General features: G+C 45.9%; 2 protein-coding genes across 2 annotated transcripts in view; one reads left to right on the top strand and one right to left on the bottom strand.

The window, feature by feature from the left end:
* BBS1 (Bardet-Biedl syndrome 1) overlaps positions 1-8770 on the top strand; it is a 22857-nt gene extending 14087 nt beyond the window's left edge. Inside the window, exons 10-17 of the mRNA XM_060252306.1 lie at positions 146-266; positions 1927-2085; positions 2826-2895; positions 3614-3772; positions 4983-5116; positions 6234-6368; positions 6680-6766; positions 7014-8770. Of these exons, the coding sequence (XP_060108289.1) occupies positions 146-266; positions 1927-2085; positions 2826-2895; positions 3614-3772; positions 4983-5116; positions 6234-6368; positions 6680-6766; positions 7014-7100 (952 nt within the window). The 3' untranslated portion in view covers positions 7101-8770. The remainder of the gene's footprint in view (positions 1-145; positions 267-1926; positions 2086-2825; positions 2896-3613; positions 3773-4982; positions 5117-6233; positions 6369-6679; positions 6767-7013) is intronic.
* On the bottom strand, positions 8764-20984 carry CTSW (cathepsin W). The gene is made up of 11 exons (XM_060252319.1): positions 20846-20984; positions 20138-20204; positions 19362-19475; positions 18094-18230; positions 16375-16471; positions 13758-13838; positions 12207-12326; positions 10927-10991; positions 10550-10640; positions 9350-9426; positions 8764-9056 (listed from the first exon to the last, which is right to left on the bottom strand). Exons 1-11 carry the CDS (start codon positions 20942-20944, stop codon positions 8946-8948), a joined length of 1059 nt encoding a protein of 352 aa, XP_060108302.1. The 5' UTR covers positions 20945-20984; the 3' UTR covers positions 8764-8945.

The following is a 20984-nucleotide window of genomic DNA, read 5'->3' as shown; positions in this document are numbered from 1 at the left end:
TACTAGTTGGGATAGGAAGCCATTTTGAATTTTCCAACAGAAGCAACAAGACCAGTTTTCCCCTAGAATTACTTTTTTGGTGGGATGCAGGTCAGAATGCCAATGAGTGCCTGTGCTGATCCATCACATTTTGTCTTCTGTGCAGAGATTCCAAGAAGCCCAAGTACTGCATTGAACTGAGCTCTCAGCCTGTGGGTTTGGTTCGGGTCCAAAAGAACATTGTGGCTGCCTGTTCCGACCAGACGCTGCAAGGATATACACAGAAGGTTGGAGGGGGCTGTTGTGTGCAAGAGGAGAGGGGTGAATTATTGGCGTGTAGGGCTTAGTTGGTTTGCCTCTCCCAAGTTGCCAGCAGTAGATGTGCTGGGGTTTAACTGAGACCAGGAAACCTAATTTCAAGGGGCATTAGAAGTCTCCAGACAAGCTGAAGTACATACTGTGGAGGTGTTTCTTTTTCCAGGAGGAAACATGGCCAACCTACAGTTCACACAATACAATTGCCTCACTCGTTAGTAATAAAGTAATTTTTTCTAGGTGAGGGGCAGCATGTTTTTCTTTTCCAGTATTTCAAACAGGCTGTTCAGCTTGATTTGTTCATTAAAAATATTGCTGTAATGGAAGAATATCCTGAAGGTTATCTCTTTAATTGATAAACTGAGGAAGGATTGATATGAAGATTTTAACCTGGAAATTTGTGCTATGTGTATTCGCATGTTAACATCGTTGGTGTCAATATATTTAATCCAATGTTTATGATGTCATTTTAAATGCAAAGTTTGTTGTTATAATAGGGGATACAGTTGTGTTGTGTGAACTGTGCTTTGATCCCCCCCCCCCCTCCTGGATTCTTGAGGTCTTTCCTTCTTTTGCTTCTGATATTCCCTTTTTCACCTGCAGGTGGTGCTTTTGCTGTTTTGCAGTAAAGGGAAGGGAACATCCTGGTTAAAATCAGGATGAAGGAATAGAAGGAATGCTTATTACATTTGCAGATGATACTAAATTGGGAGGTGTTGCAAATACAGTAGAAGACAGAAACAGGATGATCTTGGCAGGCTGGAAAACTGGGCTAAAACCAATAAAATGAATTTTAACAGGGGTAAATGTAAAGTTCTGCATTTCAATAGGAAAAATCCAATGCATCATTATAGGATGGGAGAGACTTGTCTTGGCAGTAGTATGTGTGAAAAGAATCTAAGGGTCTTGGTGGACCATACGCTGAACATCAGTCAACAGTGTGATGCAGTGACTAAAAAGGCAAATGCTATTTTGAACTGTCTTAACAGAAAGATAGTGTCCAGGTCACCTAAAGTGATGGTATCGCTCTGCTCTGTTAAGACCTCACCTTGAGTATTGTGTTCAGTTTTGGGCACCACATTTTAAGATGGATGTAGACAAGCTGGAATGGATCCAGAGGAGGACAATGACGATGGTGAGGGATCTGGAGACCTATGAAGAAAGGTTGAAGGAGCTGGGTATGTTTAGCTTAGAAAGGAAGCGGCTGAGAGTGATATGATCACCTTCTTCAAGTACTTGAAGGACTGTCATATAGAAGATGGTGCAGAATTGTTTTCTGTTGCCCCAGAAGGTAAAACCAGAACCAATGGGCTGAAATTAAATCAAAAGAGTTTCTGGCTCAATATTAGGAAGAACTTCCTGACCGTTAGAGCGGTTCCTCAGTGGAGCAGGCTTCCTCAGAAGGTTTTTAAAAAGCTAGATGGCCATCTGACAGCAATGCTGATCTTGTGAACTTAGGGGGAAGTACTTGTGAATTTTCTGCATTGGGCAGGGGGTTGGACTAGATGACCCTGGGGGCCCCTTCCAACTCTATGAAAAGGAATGTTGGTCCTTTACTGGAAGGGAATTCAGTTGAGGAGCAGCTCAAAGCAGCAGTGCCTAGATGTTCGTAGTGGTATATTCTCCTGACAGGGAAAGAAGCTCTGGATCATCTCACTGCCAGCAATACCAATGACTGTGAGCCTGATGGACCAGAAATCTCGGGGTTTCCAGGCAGTGCTAGTGGCTTTAGCCAACATGGAAGTACACTTGTACCAGGACAAGAGCCTTGTGAATGTCATCCGAACGCAGGTATGATGTGATAGAATATGTGGAACAAGCATTTGGATTGTAATGGGAACTGTTTAGATTGCAATGTGGAGAGGAAGGCAAGTTCTAAAGCTTGGGGGTGTGTTTCTCAGATCCGGGGCTGCTGCTTGTTGCCCATTGAGATGGAAAGGGTTTTGCTTAGGGAATTAAAGCAGGGCAACTTGAGAACTGGGACTCCTGCCATCTGCAACCATCAGAAGTGTATCCTGTTAAGCCAAGGATGGACCTTAGTTAGCAAAGATCAGCATCTCCTATAGCTGTCTTGGCACAGAAACTGACTGAAGGAGTATCCTCTGACCAGCTTGGGTGTGGCTGATCTGCCTGAATCCCCTCCTTTCCAAGGAGACTGGTGGTGGACTCCCTTGCCTGTTGTCCCTGTAGGCAGCCAGTTCAAGAGCCATGGTCATTCTCAGCTGTAGGAGAGGAGGCTGCTGCAGGCCAGAGAATGGCATGGCAGAACCCTAGCAAGGAATAGGGACAAGGGGGCCAAGGGGGGGGGGGGGAGAAAGCCACATAGCTTGCCCATGCTGAAGTGAGTGAAAAATAGCACAGGAGAAAGTGTCATGGTGGCAATGGAGGTGGCTTGTTGATCAGGAGGAGGAGTCAGAAAGGGCAGAGGCAAGTAGGAGGATGTCAGCAGAGGAGCCTGGAATTGGAGGAGAGGAGGAAATACGGCCTCTGCCTCCACCCACAAAACTTTCTCTTCTGTTTCCTGCTTCTAGGATGTGGTCACCAGTATCTGTTTTGGGCGCTATGGGCGGGAGGATAACACCCTTGTTATGACAACCAAAGGTAAGAACAGAGAGCACGTCTTGTCAGATCAGCCCATCTAGCCCAGCATTCTGTCTCCCAACAGTAGGCAGCCAGATCCCACTGATGTAATATCCCTACATAGCTCCACACTCTGCCTCCAGCATCTTGTACTCACAGGCATACTTATACCTAGTGGTGAAGGCTGTTGTGTTTCTCTTTTTTAATTAAAAAAAGACGGTGAAAACCTCTTTGTCTTGTGGATGTACATATGAAAAGCTAGGACCAGTATCAGAAAGTTTATCAGTGCCAGAAAGTTTACCATATGTCACTCATGCATGGTTTTTTGGAAGTTGCTGCAGCTTCTGAAGGTTTTGTTTTTTGGCTATTAGAATTTTGAGATTGTGCTCATCTGCTGTAAATAGAATATTGTCTATAGCTGCTGTGACCCTGTTAGTTGCTTTATTGGGTAACTGCAGTTTTATGGATTCGTTGCTGTTTTATTAATTTTTCCATGAATTTTTAAGCTAGCTGCTTCTTCCCAACTGTTTTATTTTTTGTTTGTATTCTCTGCGCTTTGGCTGCTCTTGTGGTTTATCATTACCCCTCCTTGAGAGCTAATGTTGCTGAAGGAAAAGCAGGCAAGAAATGCTTTAGAAATTATTTTTTAAAAACCCATCTGAGAAATGATGTAGCACTGGAGGAGGATTTTATAACCCGCTGGACTAACTTACCCATGTCTTTTACCCCCTTCTCCTAGGTGGGAGTTTGATCATCAAGATCTTAAAGCGGACTGCTGTGTTTGATGGAGGCGATGCATCTGTAGGGGCCCCCATTGCCCAGAGCATCAAGCTCAATGTGCCCAAGAAGACAAAACTGTATGTGGACCAGACGCTGAGAGAGCGGGAGTGCAGCGTGGGTGAGTGGGGAGGGGTGTAGCTTTCTCTGCCTGGCCCCCTCAATGGGCCAGCTGGCCCACCTCAGGGCTGAGGCACACAATCTCTTAGCTGGGCCCCCGGTTGCCTACCTCTCTGTATCAAGAGAGAGATCCAGAGGAGTCAGCCAGGTAAGTCTGTTGCTGCAAAACAGTAAAGAGTCCAGTATAGCATAAGCTATTGAGAAGCACAGCAGTCTTCATCAGATGCATCTGACAAAGAGAGCTGTGTTCCTCAAAAGATAATGCTACAGTAAAATTTGTTAGTCTTAAACTAACTCTTTACTGTTTTGGATCATGGGAGGCTTCCCTGCTTTGTACTTTGATCTTTGTACTTCAATCTGTTGTAGAATCCTGGAGGTCTCAACTGTTCTTCTTTTTAAAAAAAACCCCAATTTTTATAGTCTATGTAGTCATAGAGGCAAGAAGCCCACTAAAGGAAGCAAGACTTTTGTGAAGAATACAAATTGTGTAGGAAGCTGTTTGCATGAAATATATCCCAAGTGCTTTGGCACTGCAGTCAAGCCAGCATGGCCACCTGAAAACGAGATGTGATTGAAAGCACTCCGAACTTAGTGATGGTTGTTTGATGTGGACACCTTCCCAGATGGCTGCACTCCTAGTGGCTAACAGCTACCACCAGAGTGTTTTACAAATCCAGAAAAGTGTCAGCAAGCACAGGCAGACCCAGGTGTCCATTCTCAAAGTCTAGATGTTAAACATCTGACTCCTGATCCTCCACAGAGAATGTGACAGCCAGAGTGGCATAGTGGTTAGAATGTTGGACTGAGATCTTGGAGATGCAGGTTTGAATCCCCACACTGCTGTGGAAGCTCACTGGGTGACCCTGGGCTAGTCAGACACACTCAGCCAACCTCACAGGATGGTGGTTGTGGGCAAGGATTTTTTTGTAGCAGGAACTCCTTTGCATATTAGGCCCTGATGTAGCCAATCTTCCAAGAGCTTACAGGGCTCTTCTTATAGGGCCTTCTGTAAACTCCAGGAAGATTCGCTACATCAGGGGTGTGTGGCCTAATATGCAAAGGAGTTCCTGCTACAAAAAAAGCCCTGGTTGTGTGGATAGAAGAGGGGGAATGTTGTCAGGCATTTGGAGCCCATTGAGGAAAAGTGTGATATAAATGAAGTAAATCTGAAAAATGGGTGTTCATGCCTGCCTCTTTCCTTCCCTCTCCAGCCATGTATCAGGTGTTTCAGATGGAGCTGAGCCGCATCCGCCTCCTGGCCACACGCACCTACGCCCAGGCCCTGGAGTCCAGCCTGACTCCCATCACAGACACCCTGCAGGAGCCACTCAAGATGAATGCCGTGGTGAGCAGAAAGAAGGGAGACAGGCACAAAGGCCGTGGTCCACATTGGTCCTGCTCTGGATTGACTCTCTTGCGAAGACACAATGGGATGATGGGTTGCTGGGGGTTTACTGTAAGATGAGGAAGGGACACCTTCTAAGACAGTATCTAAAAACTGAGTGGTAGTCATTATTTCCATGGAACCCTGGGTGCTTATGTATCTGGGGGTAGGGGCAAGGCAAAGGGGGAATGCCAGGGGTTTCTGAGACTTCTCAGTACCATCCCAAATGGATTTGATTTATTTGATTTCTTTTATTTGATTTCTAGCCTGCCCTTCTTGCAAATGGACTCAATTTTCCATGTTGCAATTTTGCATATACAGCAAGGCTGTAGGAGGAGGCTTGTCTGTTCTGTAAGGTGTGATGGAACTTGGAAGATTTGTTCTACAACTAGGAATGGTTGAGAGGAAGGCACAGTTCCTTTCAGCAGTGGCACTCCTTAGAAAAGATAGTGGCTTAACTGGTTAATGTAGTAGGAACCAAAATGGTCTCTAGAAGCCATCAGACATACTAGAAAAGCAAATCCACAGAGGAAAAAATTGGGGATGTGCCAGTGAGAATCAGGACGTTGCTGCAAAAAGTAGGAGAGACCACTTCTATATATACATTTCAGAGCTGTTTGGGGGTGGCAGTGACTTCCCTGGCTGGTTTCATCATATTTCAGCTATGAATTCAGTTTTAGGGCTTGTTGCAGATGTTCAGAGCACTTTCCTCCTGATGAGGCTCATGGAAGCTTTGCTAGTCTGCTGTTCCGTGCCCCTCTCCCTGAGATGACCAGAGCCAAACTAGATAGGATGGCACGTTGTGGCTGCTGCGAGGACATCACCACCAGCATTTCAAAGGCTTTTAAAAAATGTTGCGAGGATGTGATCCTGGTGAGCACTCTTGTATCCTCCCCCCCGCCAACACCTTACGTGTCAAAATGGCCACCCTACACCTCACAATGAAGATTGGGCAATAGTGGCATTTTTAAATGGCAGTGGAATCTTCATGGTGGCCACAAGGATGCTGTTGTATCAAGTTTGGTCCTTAGCAACTCAGTTCCAGCATTTCCACCTAACATCCACTCCTCCTGTACAGGTCCAGGGCATTGGTCCCACCTTCAAGCTGACCCTTCACCTACAGACCACATCATCCACCCGCCCAGCCATCAACCTTCTCATCAGCTTCCTATACGATGAAAGCCTTTACTACATGGCACATCCCTTCTTCAAGGTAACTCTTTGTTCCTCCCGCTCTGTTCCTGTGGGTTTTCCTTATGCAAGGCTGTCATTCAAAATATTGCTATTAAAACATGTCTTTGGCATCAACAAACTTTGCATACAGCAACCAATGTGACCTGGAACCACTGCATTTTCAGTGTACCCATGAGGGATTGTCCCCTTCCAGTGTTGTGAAGGGGTTTCTCTTTGGGTATGTTCTCCATTTTGCCACCCTCTGCCCTGCAGTCTGCAGATATCTTTTTACTTCACCACTCCACTTCTGCCTGCTCCACTGGAAGCTCTTAATCTTCTTCCTCCCTTCAGGCTCCTATGTTGGTCCCTGGCCTGAATTACCCCCTGGAAACCTTTGTGGAGTGCCGAAGTGACAAAGGGATCGCCGATATTATTAAGGTTGGTGCCTATGCCTTGTTTTTTTCCTGCCTCTTTACTCTCTCCCTCCTGCCCCAAGCCTTGATCCTCGGGGGCACATTCAACTTCTTTTAGAAACATAATTCTTATCCCAGAAGAAGAGCCTTTCCACCATCTTCCAGTTGGCATCCTGCCCTCCAAGTGGTCGTATCCCAAACATCCTGGGTGGCTTTTTAAAAAAGGCAGGGGCATTGCTGTCTCACCTATGCTGTCTTCCTTTGCCTTGCAGGTGTTCGTGCTGCGGGAGGGAGAGAGTGTCCCATTGCTCATGGCACACATCAATATGCCTATCAGTGAAGGCCTGGCAGCCGCGTGAACAGCTAGGGTGATGCCAAAAAGTTGCAAAGAGAGCAGTTTTAGCCTGTAGGCTCCTTTCTGGAGTGGACGTAGAACACCCTTTACCTCCGTCTGTTCTGGGATGGGGCATTTTATGAGGTATCTCTCATCTCTAGACAAAGAGAATGCGATTCCTTGTTCCCAGGAAGATGTCACAAGAGAGGTCCATCTCCAAACTAGGCAGCTTCCTTCCCAGGTTTGGAGGACCCTTTGGTAGTGAGGCCAGTGTTCCAAGTAGCCCGGTGAATCATATCGCTCTTTGAATTGGGTCTCTGTATCTGCAGGCAATCCGTGGAGGTGTTTGTGGCTGAGTTACTAGCCCACAGGAAATGTGTATGAACAGGAATGTACAAAGCCATCCCACTGAGTCACTTTGTTGGCTCACCCACCCAACCCTGTCTTGTCTCCTCTGACTGGCAGCCACCCAAATAAGTTTTCCTGGTACAGACACTACAGGCCAGAGCTTAAACCTGAGTCTTGTGTGTGCAAAGAATGCACTCTACCAGCTTCAGACTGAGCCACCCCTAAAAAAATGCTTCTATCCCTGAAGCCTTTCCTGCTACATGGTGATTTGTGAATCCTGCAGATGTGGAGGAGAAATGGCCCTTGCTGCCCTTGCTATTGTATCATTTATTTATTTTATTATATTTATATCCCACCCTCCCCTGATGGGCTCAGGGCAGGATATAAATATAATAAAATAAATATCACATGTTCCGCCCTGCACCCTAAAGCTGAGGCCCAGCTCAGGTTAAGCCCCACCCTTGGCTTGCCTCTTCCTCATATAGGACACAGCTTAGCAGGGTGGGCCTTGGTGGGGCTTTTGGTGGGCCTTGGGCAGCCTCGTTCCTGTGCTTGACGGTGTGGCTTCCCTGCCCACCTTCTGTTCCCCCACTGCCTATCCATCCTTTTTTCCCCTACCCATTTGGTCATTTTCCAGCACTCTTAACATTCTCATGCTGGGTTGGAAAATGCATGTAGCTGGAAGTGGTAGTGGGAGGACTCAGAACCAGCAGATGGGCAGCTGAGTGGGCTGGGAGTGGTGGCAACAGGCCCCTTCAGAAGACATGGGCTTTGACAACAAGCCCACCTCGGTCTGCTTTTGCTGGCCCTGCAGCTAAGATTTTCCGTTAACAGGCAAAGTTTCCTCGCTGTCTCTCCTCCCTCTTTGTTCAGATATAGCATGCTGCATTGCAACCTTGATATCTTAGCCATTTTGAACTGTTCTGGTTCTGTTCCACTTCTGTTGAAGGAGGAGGAGCAGCTATACCGGGAGGGCCCCTTCCTGTTGATGGGGTGGACAGCCTATCATTTACTTTTTCCACAGCTGTGTGGTTTCTTTTTGACACCTTTTGACGGAACACAGAGGTGTGAATAAGCAATTTCTATTCCCCACTCACAGTTTTAACCACTCTTCATGAGCGGGTGCTAACTCTCTCTGCTTGTCAAGATATGTCTGTTCGGCAAGCATCTGCCTGATAGTTGGGGATGGGATGGGAGGCTTTCTATGGCTGGCAATGCTGATCCTCCTGGTGTTTAAATGTGCTGCACTGAACACAGGGAGATAATTCTCAGATTGTTCAAATGACTTTCCAAAGAATGGCTGTGATTGTTGCAGCAAAAAAATAAAGAAATTCAGAGGCTGTGAAATCCTAATATTGATTTTATTAAGAATGTAAATCAGATTTATGGTATTATTGTCTACCGTGTGGTTGGGAAATGAGAGTGTGGGGCATTAATTCTTAGTAACATGTCTGCTGGTATGGAAACTGAATCTCCAGCCTGCAGAGCTGGAGAGGTTCCTTTATCTTATACAGTTCTGCCATCAAGGAGGGCACGAGACAGGCAGTTTCTTCTCAGAAGTCCAGACAATTGCAGTCACTGGGTACTGGGCAATGCCACAAGTGTTGGTTCCTCGATGCAGCCGAAAATACCCCTAGGTAGGCAGAGAAAACATGGATTAAAAAGTGCATGGGGGATTGTGTCTGGTACCGGCCAAATACCCATGCCTTGCAGATCTCTGCAAAAAGCCCCCTTTGCACATTCCTCTTCTTTCTATTCCCCACCCTGCCCTGCTTCAAGTTTGGAAGAAGGCAGGGGTTCCCCAGTATCTTCATTAGCCTTTGAGAAGTCCAAGGAATGGGCCCATCTTCCTCCTTTAAGCAGACTGGTGGAGGGTTCTCCCAGGTTTTTCTCTTCGTGCTCTTCAGTTATTGGAGGTTAGCATACCTTTTCTCCCCAGCCTTCTCCCCATGAGTTCTGTATAATCCAGTATGGTCCAGACCAGGATCCCCGCCTTGCTTTGACTGCACAGAAGTGTAAACAATAAAGTTAGTTTGTGTTTCCTAGATCAGACAAGAGGCCCATCTAGTCAAGCCACATCTCTCCAGAAAGCTCCCACTAACAGCAACAGCATTAGAGGTAGACTGCTTCTGAACACTGACAATCCCTTTTAACTATCTTGGACTAATCTATTAATTTTACCTAATCCATGCATACATTGTGAAGATCTCAGTGCAGTGGAAAGCTATTCCATAGAACAGCCACTGAAGAAAAGCTGGCAGTTTTGCAGAGGCTGATCTCCTAACCCTAACTAGAAGACAATAGTCAGAGGAACTTAGTTGTCATATGGGTTACTACACAGAGAAGTAGTCCTGTCTGTTCATAGTAGCCCAAGATTGTAAAACTCACTCCCTTGCATGTTTTGCACTGTCAGACTTTCAGAGGTTCATTTAAATTGCTTTATTTAACCAAGCTGTTAAGAGTAGTTTAATCCATGGAGCATTCAGTTTTCAAGCTACTTGGACATTTAGTATCAAGACCTCAGCCTCCCCCATATTGTCCCTACACAATTGCTATTAAGAGGCACAGTGCTACTGAATATGAGGGCTCTATTCTGCTATCATGTCTAATAGTTGTTCAGATCTATTTTCTTCCATTAGCTTGTCTAAAAAGGTAAAGGTAAAGCACCAGTCATTTCCGACTCGGGGATGACATCACATCATGCATCATGTTTTCATGGCAGACTTTTTACGGGGTGGTTTGCCATTGCCTTCCCCAGTCATCTAGCCTTTCCCCCCAGCAAGCTGGGTACTCATTTTACCGACCTCAGAAGGATGGAAGGCTGAGTCACCCTTGAGCCAGCTTCCTGAATCCAGCTTTCACCGAAATCGAACTCAGGTCGTGAGCAGAGGTTAGGACTGCAGTACTGCAGCTTTACCACTCTGCACCACAGGGCTGCTCTATTAACTTGTCTAGTCCATCTCAAAACTAGTTGATGAGGTCAACTGTAAGCCTGGAGAGGCTATCAGCCACCCATTTTCCCTAGCTTATGGCTCCTGTCCTTTGCCCCACCACACTCAGTGTTAAAAAGCACTGCTGATGGTATTTGCTCCAGCTTTCCCATAACCCCATCAATGAATGCCTCACCTTCACCATAACCCACAATGAGCACAACATGTTCCAGATCTTGGGGGCTGCAATCCTGAGAAGGTCTCCGGATGATGCCTTTTCGGTAGTGCTGGCAGACAGAGAACACAAACTGATCAGAAAGGGACAGGAGGTGTTCTGGAAGCAGGGGCAGTTTTTTGTCTTGGAGGTGGTGTAGGCCAGGGGTGGCCAACGGTAGCTCTCCAGATGTTTTTTGCCTGTAACTCCCATCAGCCCCAGCCATTGGCCATGCTGGCTGGGGCTGATGGGAGTTGTAGGCAAAAAACATCTGGAGAGCTACCATTGGCCACCCCTGGCATAGGCCAAGGAGAGGGGAAGAAGGGATGGGTTTCTCTCCACCTCCATCAGACACCTACCTGAAGTGACTTGATATTGATGAGCGCTGTTACAGGACCTTGGAAAGCAATGACTTGGGCTATGTCTGGGGAACAGCAAGGAAAATGACATCTGAGATTAGCACCGGGGTACAGAGATGGGAGACCAGATATTCTGATCCTTGATTCCTGCCCCAGAATGTGATCTCTATAGCCATGTCAAGGTCTAGTCTTGACACATGAGATATTATAATAGCTTGGACATGTGCTAAATAGCTGCCAAGTTACCACAAATAGCCTCTCTGTGGCCAGGCTATCATTAGAAGGGAGGAGGAATCCATGCAAACTGATAAATTCAAAGTGGCAAAAGTTAGCTTTGGAGTTACAGAGTTCTTCAGCACGTGCACATTATACAGTACAAAAATCAAAAAGAAGATGCTGTCTTCTTAGGCTGGTATTGGCACAATAACATTCTGTGCTCTATTCTTTCTAAGTACTGCAATCTTTACCGAGTCTGCGTTTGCCTGGGTATGCAGTATCCTTTGTCCTTAAAAGGAAAATTTACAGTTACACCTTACAAAGGATTCTGTGTAACTTAGAAGCTCACTTCCAGTATTTGGAACATTATTCAATCCAGTGAAGCAACAGAAGATAGTCACAGCAAGCAGATCCCTGGCACCTTGCTCCAGTTCTTCCCCTTATCTCTGCTTTCTCCTTGCCCTGCTCAGGTGCTTTACATCCCCCCGCCCCCGAGACTCACACAGAAAGTCTGTGGGCTTACTCATCCAGATTCCATTTAAGCTAGCACTTGAAGTGCGGGTTCATCAGCCCCAAACAACATCTAAAGAGGTGGCTCCATTGTAGAGCATGTACTTTGCATGCAGAAGGTCCTAGATTCAATCTGACAACTCCAGTTAAAAAATCTTAAGTAGTAGGCATTAGTGGTCTTCTCCAGCAAGGCAGAGCAAACAGCATTGAGTTAGATGGGCCAATGGTCTGATTTGGTATCTGGGGGAGGGGGGGGCTACTTCTCTGAATATGTGCAGAGTGCATTCTTCTCACCGCTTGCCTCTGGGAGTCAATTCCCCATAAGCAGAGCTGAAACGCAGCCTCCTTCAATTGAAATCAGATCACTGGTCTTTCTCAATTATATTGTCTAGCCAGGATTCCAGGTAGAGAAAAGTCCCTCCTGCTCCACGCAGGAGATTCTTTAAAATGGAGATGCCTGGGATTGAATGTGGGGTCCTCTGCATGAAGTTCTCTGTCACGCCCCCTTTTCATAGGCTTCCATGCCTTTGTAAACTATCACCATAAATCCTTACGTTTCTCATCCCTGGACAGGAATTCATAGTCATGGATCCAGGCAACTGCTTTCCCTTGGTTCTTTCTGCACAGCTGCTCTTTGTTCACATAAGGATAGTGTTTCGCTTCTGTCAGTCCACCTAGAATGGAGCACATTGTCTATCAGGTGAGGAAACTGTCCTTTCTCTCTCCATCCCATTCATTAGGGACTGTATCAACAAGAGGGCAGACCCAAGCCCTTCCCCTCACCCATGCAGTTTTCACAGGCAAACAAGGATTTTAATCTGGGTCTTCTGGTCCAAGTCCAAGACTAATAACACACTCAAGAAGGTTTACAAAGTTCAGGTTTACACAAAAACAAATTTTGTTCACTTTCTGGGCCTCTGGGATTTGAACCACGGGTCTCTTATGCTCTCGAGCTGGGCCTTAGTCAAACTGCATGCACAGATGGGCCTAGAAAAGCATACTGGACAACTCCAGTTGACAGGCAGTACAAAGCCTTGGGATCAGCTACTCCTAGCCTTCTCCCTTTCCTGGCTTAATAGGCCAGTTCTCATCTGGCTGTCCCAAGGCCTCTCTAAGCAGGCCACCACCAGGAGAGGAAGAGGCCCAGTGAGTGGGAGGTGCCACTTACTGGGCAAAAAACAGCAGATGCACCAGGAGAGGATGGGGCAACTCGCAAGAAGCCCTATGCAAACCCAGACGATGGGGCAACTCGCAAGTAGCAGCCCTATGCAAACCCAGCTGGAACACGGCAAGGCAAAGAAGGAGTTAAGAGAGCCACAAGGGGTGGTGCTGGGCCTCAGGAATAAAAAGGGGCTATGTCAGAAGAGAGGGAGGAGATGAAGAATGCAAACTGGTTGAGCAAAGAAGGAAGAAAGACGGAACCTAAAGGAGGAGCTGGAGCAAGAGAAGGCTACCCAACTGGGACAGGTCTGGTGGAGCTGCCCCAAGGCCTCAGAGGTACAGCTCAGCCCCTGAGGTTTCAAGGGCAGAATGGGTGGGTGAAGGGATCTGTGCTCATGAGGAAAACTGTGGACTTTCCTACACCAACAAAGAGGCAGTTAAGGAACATCACTCTGTCCGGTGATTCTCTGCTGATTATGGAAGTCAATCATGATGTTTATGGAAGTCAGTCATATTGTCCCGCTGCCCCCTGGGGGGGCCACAGTGGTGGAGAATACAGACAAGCCAAGCCCCCCTGATGAACAAGGAAGACCTGAGACAAACCCTCAAGACCGGTGGGTATGGCTTGGTGAGCAGCTCAGGCCCAGGAGCAGCAGGTTGTGGCAGCAGGTAGTCACCCAACAGGCTCAACTGTAACAGATGTTACAAGCAAAGCAAAAGTCCTATGCTGGCTTATGGGACAGCCTCCTCAAGATTCTATAACCCTTACCCACAGGGGCTAGTCTTGAAGAGGAGCAAGGGACCATAAAGGTTGAACACAGAGGTTTAGGGCAAATGCAGGGGCCATTCTACAACATTTGTGTTGAAGAAAGACTTTCTCCAGATCAGAATGGCCATGTGGTGGGCAGGGCAGCTTAGGTGAAGGAGGGTGTTGGAGAACATACTGTGATTGAGGACTGTCTGGAAGGCATCCCATGGAAATCCCCCCTCACAGCCAGATCCACATCTTGTACAATCAACAACCTCTGGAATGGGAGAAAGCAAGATCAGCAAGGTTAAAATAGAGTCCATCATTTAGAAATAAGAGGCTTAGTAAGAGTAGTATTCAACCTTAGTTCCTTTCTCCCTCCCTGCAGATATGATCCAGGCCAGGCCAAAAATGTTAGCAGTAAGAACCATCAATCAAAAAAGTGATCATTGACAAAAAGAGTTAACACAGAATTGATATTTTAATACACATTTGAAATCCAGATGGATTTTCAGTGTTCCAAAATTTTCGGTTTTCAAACTTGTAAAATTCAGTTCACTTTGGAGTCATGGGAAGGATGTTTTTTTGGGGAAAGTAATAATTTCCTGAACTTGTCAAATATAATCCTTTTACACTCTCTAAATATAATCCTTTACACTCAGATCTGGCAATTATCTGTCACTGGGAATGATGTATAATCAATCCCCACCCACCACAAACCAAAAAGAAGTTGGCTGATTTGTAAATTTGCCAACCTCCGGGTGAGCCCTAGCAATCACCTGGGATTAGAATTGATCTCCAGAAGGCAGCAGAGATCAATTTCTGCCTCCTCCCAGGCTCTGTCATCCCAAGGCTCCATCCCGAAAATTTCCGAGTGTTTCCTGATGCAGAGATGGCAACCGAACTGATTTGGAAATCTTTTCTTTTTACAGAACCACTGAGTCAGGCAGAGAAATAGGTAAAAGAAATAGGTACTGTTCTAGGTTTATTGTATGTGTGTGTAAATAAAACAAAGGAGCACTTCTCTAGCACTTCGGGGTCAGACAGCAAATTTTCTCCAGGCCAGTTTACCTAGGGATCCTGGTTAAATAAAACAATTTAAATGAACCTCTGAAAGTCTGACAGTTTGGCTAGGGATCCTGGAGGGTTGTTTTTTGGGGGGGTGGGGGCATCTTCTGGGCATGGAACAGGTGTCAGCAGGTGTAACTGGGTGTGGGGGCAGGGTTGCCATGTCCAATTCAAAAAATATCTGGGGAATTTGGGGGTGGAGCCAGGAGCAAGGTTGTGACAAGCATAATTGAATTCCAAAGGGAGTTCTGGCCATCACATTTAAAGGAAACTCACTCTTTTTAAATGCCTTTCCTCTAGAAATAATGGATAGGGACACCTATAGGGGCTCATAGAATTGGACCCCCTGGTCCAATCTTTTTGAAGCCTGTAGGGTGTTTTAGGGAGAGGCACCAGATGCTATGCTGAAAATTTGGTGCCTCTACCTAAAAAAAGAAGCTTCCCCCAGAGCCCCTGATACCCACAAATCAATTTTCCATTATACCCTATGAGAATTGGTTTCCAAAAGGAATAATGGAGTGCCCAGCAAACATTTCCCTCCCCCCCCACCCCGCTTTCTGGTGACCCTGGAGCGGGGGGAGGGCCTCCAAACTGGGGGATCCCCTGCCCCCATCTGGGGATTAGGCAAACCGGAAACCACAGTGTACAGACTGGTAAGAAAACAACAAAACACCGTGTAAATTACACACAAAGTAAATGCTTTACATTCTTTACTCATATATCACTTATTATGGCTAGCATTAAATGCTTTTAATCCAATACCGAAACTTAAAAAGTCCACAGTCCTCAAACAAAGGCTCTATTGCAAATAGGATCCAAATTGGATCCTGCAAACAATAGGTGCTAAATCCTGTTGTCTTTATATCCCTCTTGCTGGTAGACGCAGATGGTACTGTTCTCTATTCAACAGGTGCGGCATTTGCCACTTCCAGTGTCTGCGTATTCTTGAATCAGGAACCCATGCTAAGGCAACTGCTCACATCCCCGATGTATTTATTAGGTTAGGAGAACCTTAGTATTTATTAGGTTAGGAGAACCTTTCGTTGAATAGAGGACTGCTACCTCAGGATTGATTCAAGGATATACAGTACCATCTGCGTACTGCAATAGAGCCTTTGTTTGAGGACTGTGGACTCTTTAAGTTTCAGTATTGGGTTAAGAGCATTTGATGCTAGCCATAATAAGTGATGCATGAGTAAAGAATGTAAAGCATTTACTTTAAGCGTGTAATTTACACCGTGTTTTGTTGTTTTCTTACCCACCTGAGTAAGTGGGGGGGACTCTATGGGGGGGAGCTATTTGTGAGTTTCCTGCATTGTGCATATGGTTGGACTACATGATCCCTTCCAACTCTATGATTCTATGATAGGAAGAATCCGTTGTAGAAATAAATTAATGTTCTGGAAACACTTTCCTCGCATCCTTTCTTCCTGGAATTTGTCCAGCTAATTCAGTTTGCTTCTGCTGCATATTGTGACAATGAGTTACAAAAATTAACAATGCACAAAAGCATAGGTAAATCAGAGGTCATCGTGGGGACTCAAATCCATCTGATCTAGGGGAAAGAGAATAACCCTGTTTACTCATGGCTTTCATGGCAGTGATCCAAGGCAAATTGCTGAGTGTTCTCCATATCTTTGGAATTTGGAAACAGATTTTACAGCCAATCATATGTCAGCTCTAGCGCTCAGCCCAAGTCAGACCTGGCCCAAACCCATCAAGCTTTCTTTTGATACCAGACATACCCTGTACAGAGAGGTTTCGTGGTGAATCGCAATGGATGTTCCACAAGGCCTCAATGTTGGATACAGCAGCAAAAGCCCAGCATGATTTACAGGTACCCTGAGAAGGAAGGAAATAGAAATGTATAGCACTACATAAGAACATAAGAGAAGCCATGTTGGATCAGGCCAATGGCCCATCCAGTCCAACACTCTGTGTCACACAGTGGCAAAAACAAAACAAAACAAAAAACCAGTTGCCATCAGGAGGTCCATCAGTGGGGCCAGGACACTAGAAGCCCTCCCAGTGTTGCCCCCCAAGAACCAAGAATACACAGCATCATTGCACTAGCAGGATGCAAAAGATGTTTTTGTCATTGATGAATGGGTAATGCATTCATGATGGAAGCACATTTTACATACTGATAAATGAACTGTCAGTTTTCCCCACTGCTAAGGCTTAAATATAAGAAGCTTTCATTAGTTTGCTCTTTTTACTTTAAAATAGCCAAGACTCTATCTTCACTCCCTCACACAGGCCAATGACAAAGTAAGCCTTCCAGAGTTGCCAATCATGAGATAAATCTTCCCAGTTAGCTAATCTGGGATAAACTCAACAGTTCTGTGCCTTTGAAAATCTAACCTTGATCAGAACTCTCAGCCATACTCTTGAACCACAAGGAAAGGTGGAGCATAAATGGCAGCAGGCAGGATGGTTCCCCATTGGCTGGCAGTGAAAACCATCTCCTTACACTACTGACCTCCTCAGCTATTCCGTTATAATCCAGTTCCATCTCTTTATAAAAATGCCCTCCTAAAAAATTAAGTTTTGCACATTTTACTAAATTAAAGTGGGGCGGGGGGGAATCTTCCTGGCCTCTTCAGGCAGGCCATTCCACAAGGTGGGAGCCACTACAATGTTCAGTCTTATCCATTTGCAGCACTGTCAGAAGGCTTTCTACTGGCATGAAAAAGGCAGCAAGAAAACTTTGTCTGGCTGCTAAAGGTGGCAACTATAGTTTGTTCAAAATCAGGACAAAGAAACTGCCTCTTATAAGAGATAAGCTGCACAGCACCAACTGTTTCCAGAAACCACCTTTCCTAGCACAGCCAGGGTGGTGCAGTAATTGGAACTTTGGACTAAAAACCAAGAGACCTGGGTTTACATCCTCACATTGCCAAGTAGAGATGTGAAAATACAGATGCTGGAAAAAATGGATGCTTTGGAGAGTGGACTCCATGGCATTGTAGCTCCCTGAGGTCCTCCCCAGGCTCTACTCACAGATCTCCAGGAGTTTCCCAACCTGGAACCGGCAACCCTAACTCCTTCCTCCCCTGTCAGTGGCTACAGGGGACTTGGCAACCCTACAAAGCTGACTGATCATGGGCCAGCCCCACTAGAAAGCATTGTGATGTGGGTCCCCAGCTTGTAGGATTCTGGGCCTGCTCACATTCTGCCATAGCTGCATCTATCCAACATTTCTTAACCTATAAACTTGTAAAGGAAGATTTTTCAGAAAGGTCTTCTAAGTCTCAAGAGGTTCCTCAAAAGGGGAGCCAGCAACAGCTGCCCTTGAATCCCCCTCCCCACAAGAGACTGGGGCGGTCTGGTATTAAAGCCATCACCAGGGGGCAATAGATGACCCTTCCCTTCATTATTCATTACAAAGGGATGTCCCACTTTAGTTTGAGAAGATGTTTGGTTTCCCCTAATGGTTTCCATCACACAACAAATCCCTTTACCTGATTTTTTACTGCTGTGATAGCTCCATATTTTCTCCAGTCGCAGGACTTTGCACTCTTGAGGGGTTTTGCTGACTTCTTCAATGTAGGGGGATGAGAAGGATGAGGAATCCCAAACATCTTTTCAAACTCACTTTCTGGGGGGAAATTTGAAAAAAAAAGTTGGTGGCTCTAGTTTAAACTAGGGCATGGCAGATTTATCTTAAACCTTTGGTTAGAATTCTCTGGAAAGTGGAGGTTGTGAAGACCCTCTTTGGAAAAGGCTTATAGAACAACTGGAGATAAGAATTCACATTGGCTGGGGGAACAGAACTTTAATGATCATATGTCTGGTAAAAATTCAATAGGTGCAATTCCTCAAGTGCAGTAATGCTTTACCTATTGATTATGTGGCTGCCTGGTTGCTACAGCAGCAATTATGTGAACTCTTCTAATACAACATTACAAGGGGCTCAGAGTCAATCCACTGATTTAAAAAATGTTTTGTCTGGCATCGCTTAGAGCAGGGGTGGCCAGACTTGCTTTACATAAGAGCCACACAGAATAAACATCAGATGTTTGAGAGCTGCAAGACATAAACGTCAGATGTTTGAGAGCCAGAAGACAAGGAAGGAAGGAAAGGAAATAGATGGAGGAAGGAAGGAGAGGTGGAAAGAAAGCAACTTTAACTTTAAATGCCTTCTCCAAGCTGCTGGCTGGCTTGGCTTGGAGAAGTGATTTAAAGAAACAAATGCCCTTCTCAAAGCCAGCCAACTGGGTGGTGGGGGCTTCGAGAGCCACACAATATGTGTAAAAGAGCCACATGTGGCTCCCAAGTCACAGTTTGGCCACCCCTGGCTTAGAACTACCCTGCTGGACTTTAGTCTTCGTGAGAACATACTTCGTGTCATGGGGCAGGGGAAGACATCAAAGAATTTTTACCTCAGAATACCCACCTATGTGCTAAGTGATTCAGCAGCTAACAGGACTTGCCTCTAGGAGGATATCTGGCTAAAAAAGGGCCACTGTAATGGCCTGTCTGGTCAAGAAGCAAGGTCCAATTCCTCCCCTCTAGTAAGAGGAAGATGCCCTACATCAGGACAGCCATTAATTAATACAATGCCCATGTTCATTTCCCTGGGGCTAAGCAAAGAGAACTTCCTAAGTCCTGGGCCCCAGCCTTGGGTCTAATCACTCTCCTATCCACCACCTTTGACAGACGTCCAACATCCAAGCCAGAAGCTTCATTCCAACGCCTCCTTTGGGCCTGACAGCTCCCTCCTCCTCACCTGTCAGGTCACTGAACAAAGTGACCCCATATTGGGCCGTCCCCAACTCTGAGGCCTGTAACGCACAGCTCACTTTCAGGTTTTCCACAAAGACTTGGAAGCGATGGTCTCTCTCTGAGGTGTAAAAGGACAGATTCAGCAGACTGACAGGACCTTCCCCCAACTTGAAGAAATACATCATACATTTTGAGTAAGATTTCTGGTGAGAATCACACCCCAAGAACTTCGTTGGAAGATCAACCCTGTGAATTGGCTCTTTGGGGGCTATATTTCAAGGCACCAAGGACAGATTCTGGAGCACACCCCCTCCCCCATCCTCATGGAGGCAAAGGAGAATACAGAGAAGGTTTGGTTGACAATGTAAGCTCTGTCTTAAAGCTCAATAAATAACTGAGGTCCAGTCCCTCAACTTCAGATAACGGATCCATAAAATGAGAATAACAGTGAACAACCTCATAGGATGCCTGTGGAGATTAGTTATCAAGAACTGCCAAAACTGGGTGGGAGGGGTGAATGCAATGAGGAGGAAGGGCTGGATGTGAGAGAACAACGATCCTGCCCGTTCTCTGGCAGGTCTCCTGTGATTCAATAGGATCAGGTCAGGTAGATATTAAACAGGCAGTTTCCCCTTTTCTTTGGCTACACTGTACTTGTTGAATTTCTGCCTGCCATTCTCCCCCTTCACAAAATAGGAGACTGGTAAGAAAACACAATATGAACCATTTCCTTTCCCAACCCCAAACCCTGCAGTTAGCCCTGTAGGCTGGAGCCCTTACCTTCTTGACTCCCATAGGTTTTGTTGAACTGTGTCATAAAATCCTGGAAGATCAGGGCTACCTGTGTCTGAAACAGAAAGGAAAAAATAAACTGAGCAGATGGTTTAATTCTCCAATGGAGCAGATCCCCTTCAGCCATTACTTATTTAAAATATTTGTTATGTTTATTATTGTCTACCCACTCCTTTTCTGGCCTCAATGCCTTATCTATGACCTCCAGTGTTGCCTCTAAACTGAGTTAGTGTGAGCTAGCTCACAGCTTTTTAGCCTCTAGTGCACACATTTTTGTCTTCGCTCAGGAGGATGGCCCCAGAGCAAACTGATTTATGCATTAGCCAAATGGCTTGCACACAACTTTAATGCCAGTAGCTCACAAAGTAGAATATTTGCTCACAAGATTCCACAGCTTAGAGCGGGCAAGCTTGCTGACTTTCCTTCTGGTGCCTGTCTTTTAACAACCATGCAAAAGGCAGAAATGAAGCAGAGGCTGCTTTTTCTGATACGGTTGTGCAGCAGGGGAGGAGTTTTACCTGTGGAATTTCTGTCCATAGATCAACATTGGAAGACATAAGAGCCCCATCAGGAAAAGTAAAGGTATCAAAACAGTCTTATTTGCAAACAACAACCCTGCCTGCCTGCTTCTGCTTAACCCTGCTGCCTTCTTGGCACCCCCCTCCCCTTTCTCCCCCTTCTCTTCAATTTCCTCACCAGGTTCAGAACTGATGGTAGGAAGGAATTGTCAGGATAGGGGACAGAGACCGATAACCCCCACACCATCAAGTAAGCATGCAGGGTGGCTGACCACATTGCCGGTGTATCTCTGTGCCACTGTGGAACTGCCAGCCTG

Source organism: Heteronotia binoei, chromosome 1 (assembly GCF_032191835.1).
Source record: "Heteronotia binoei isolate CCM8104 ecotype False Entrance Well chromosome 1, APGP_CSIRO_Hbin_v1, whole genome shotgun sequence".
Lineage (NCBI taxonomy): Eukaryota > Metazoa > Chordata > Lepidosauria > Squamata > Gekkonidae > Heteronotia > Heteronotia binoei.
Note: the sequence above shows the minus strand (reverse complement) of the source record. Positions and strands in the feature narration are given on the sequence as shown.

Coding starts and splice junctions, on each gene's coding strand:
- CTSW (XM_060252319.1), bottom strand. CDS start 20,944: ATGTGGTCAGCCACCCTGCATGCTTACTTGATGGTGTGGGGGTTATCG. Junction 20,205..20,845: donor TACCATCAGTTCTGAACCTG/GTGAGGAAATTG, acceptor TTTCTGTTTCAG/ACACAGGTAGCCCTGATCTT. Junction 16,472..18,093: donor TCACAGCAGTAAAAAATCAG/GTAAAGGGATTT, acceptor CTTCCTTCTCAG/GGTACCTGTAAATCATGCTG.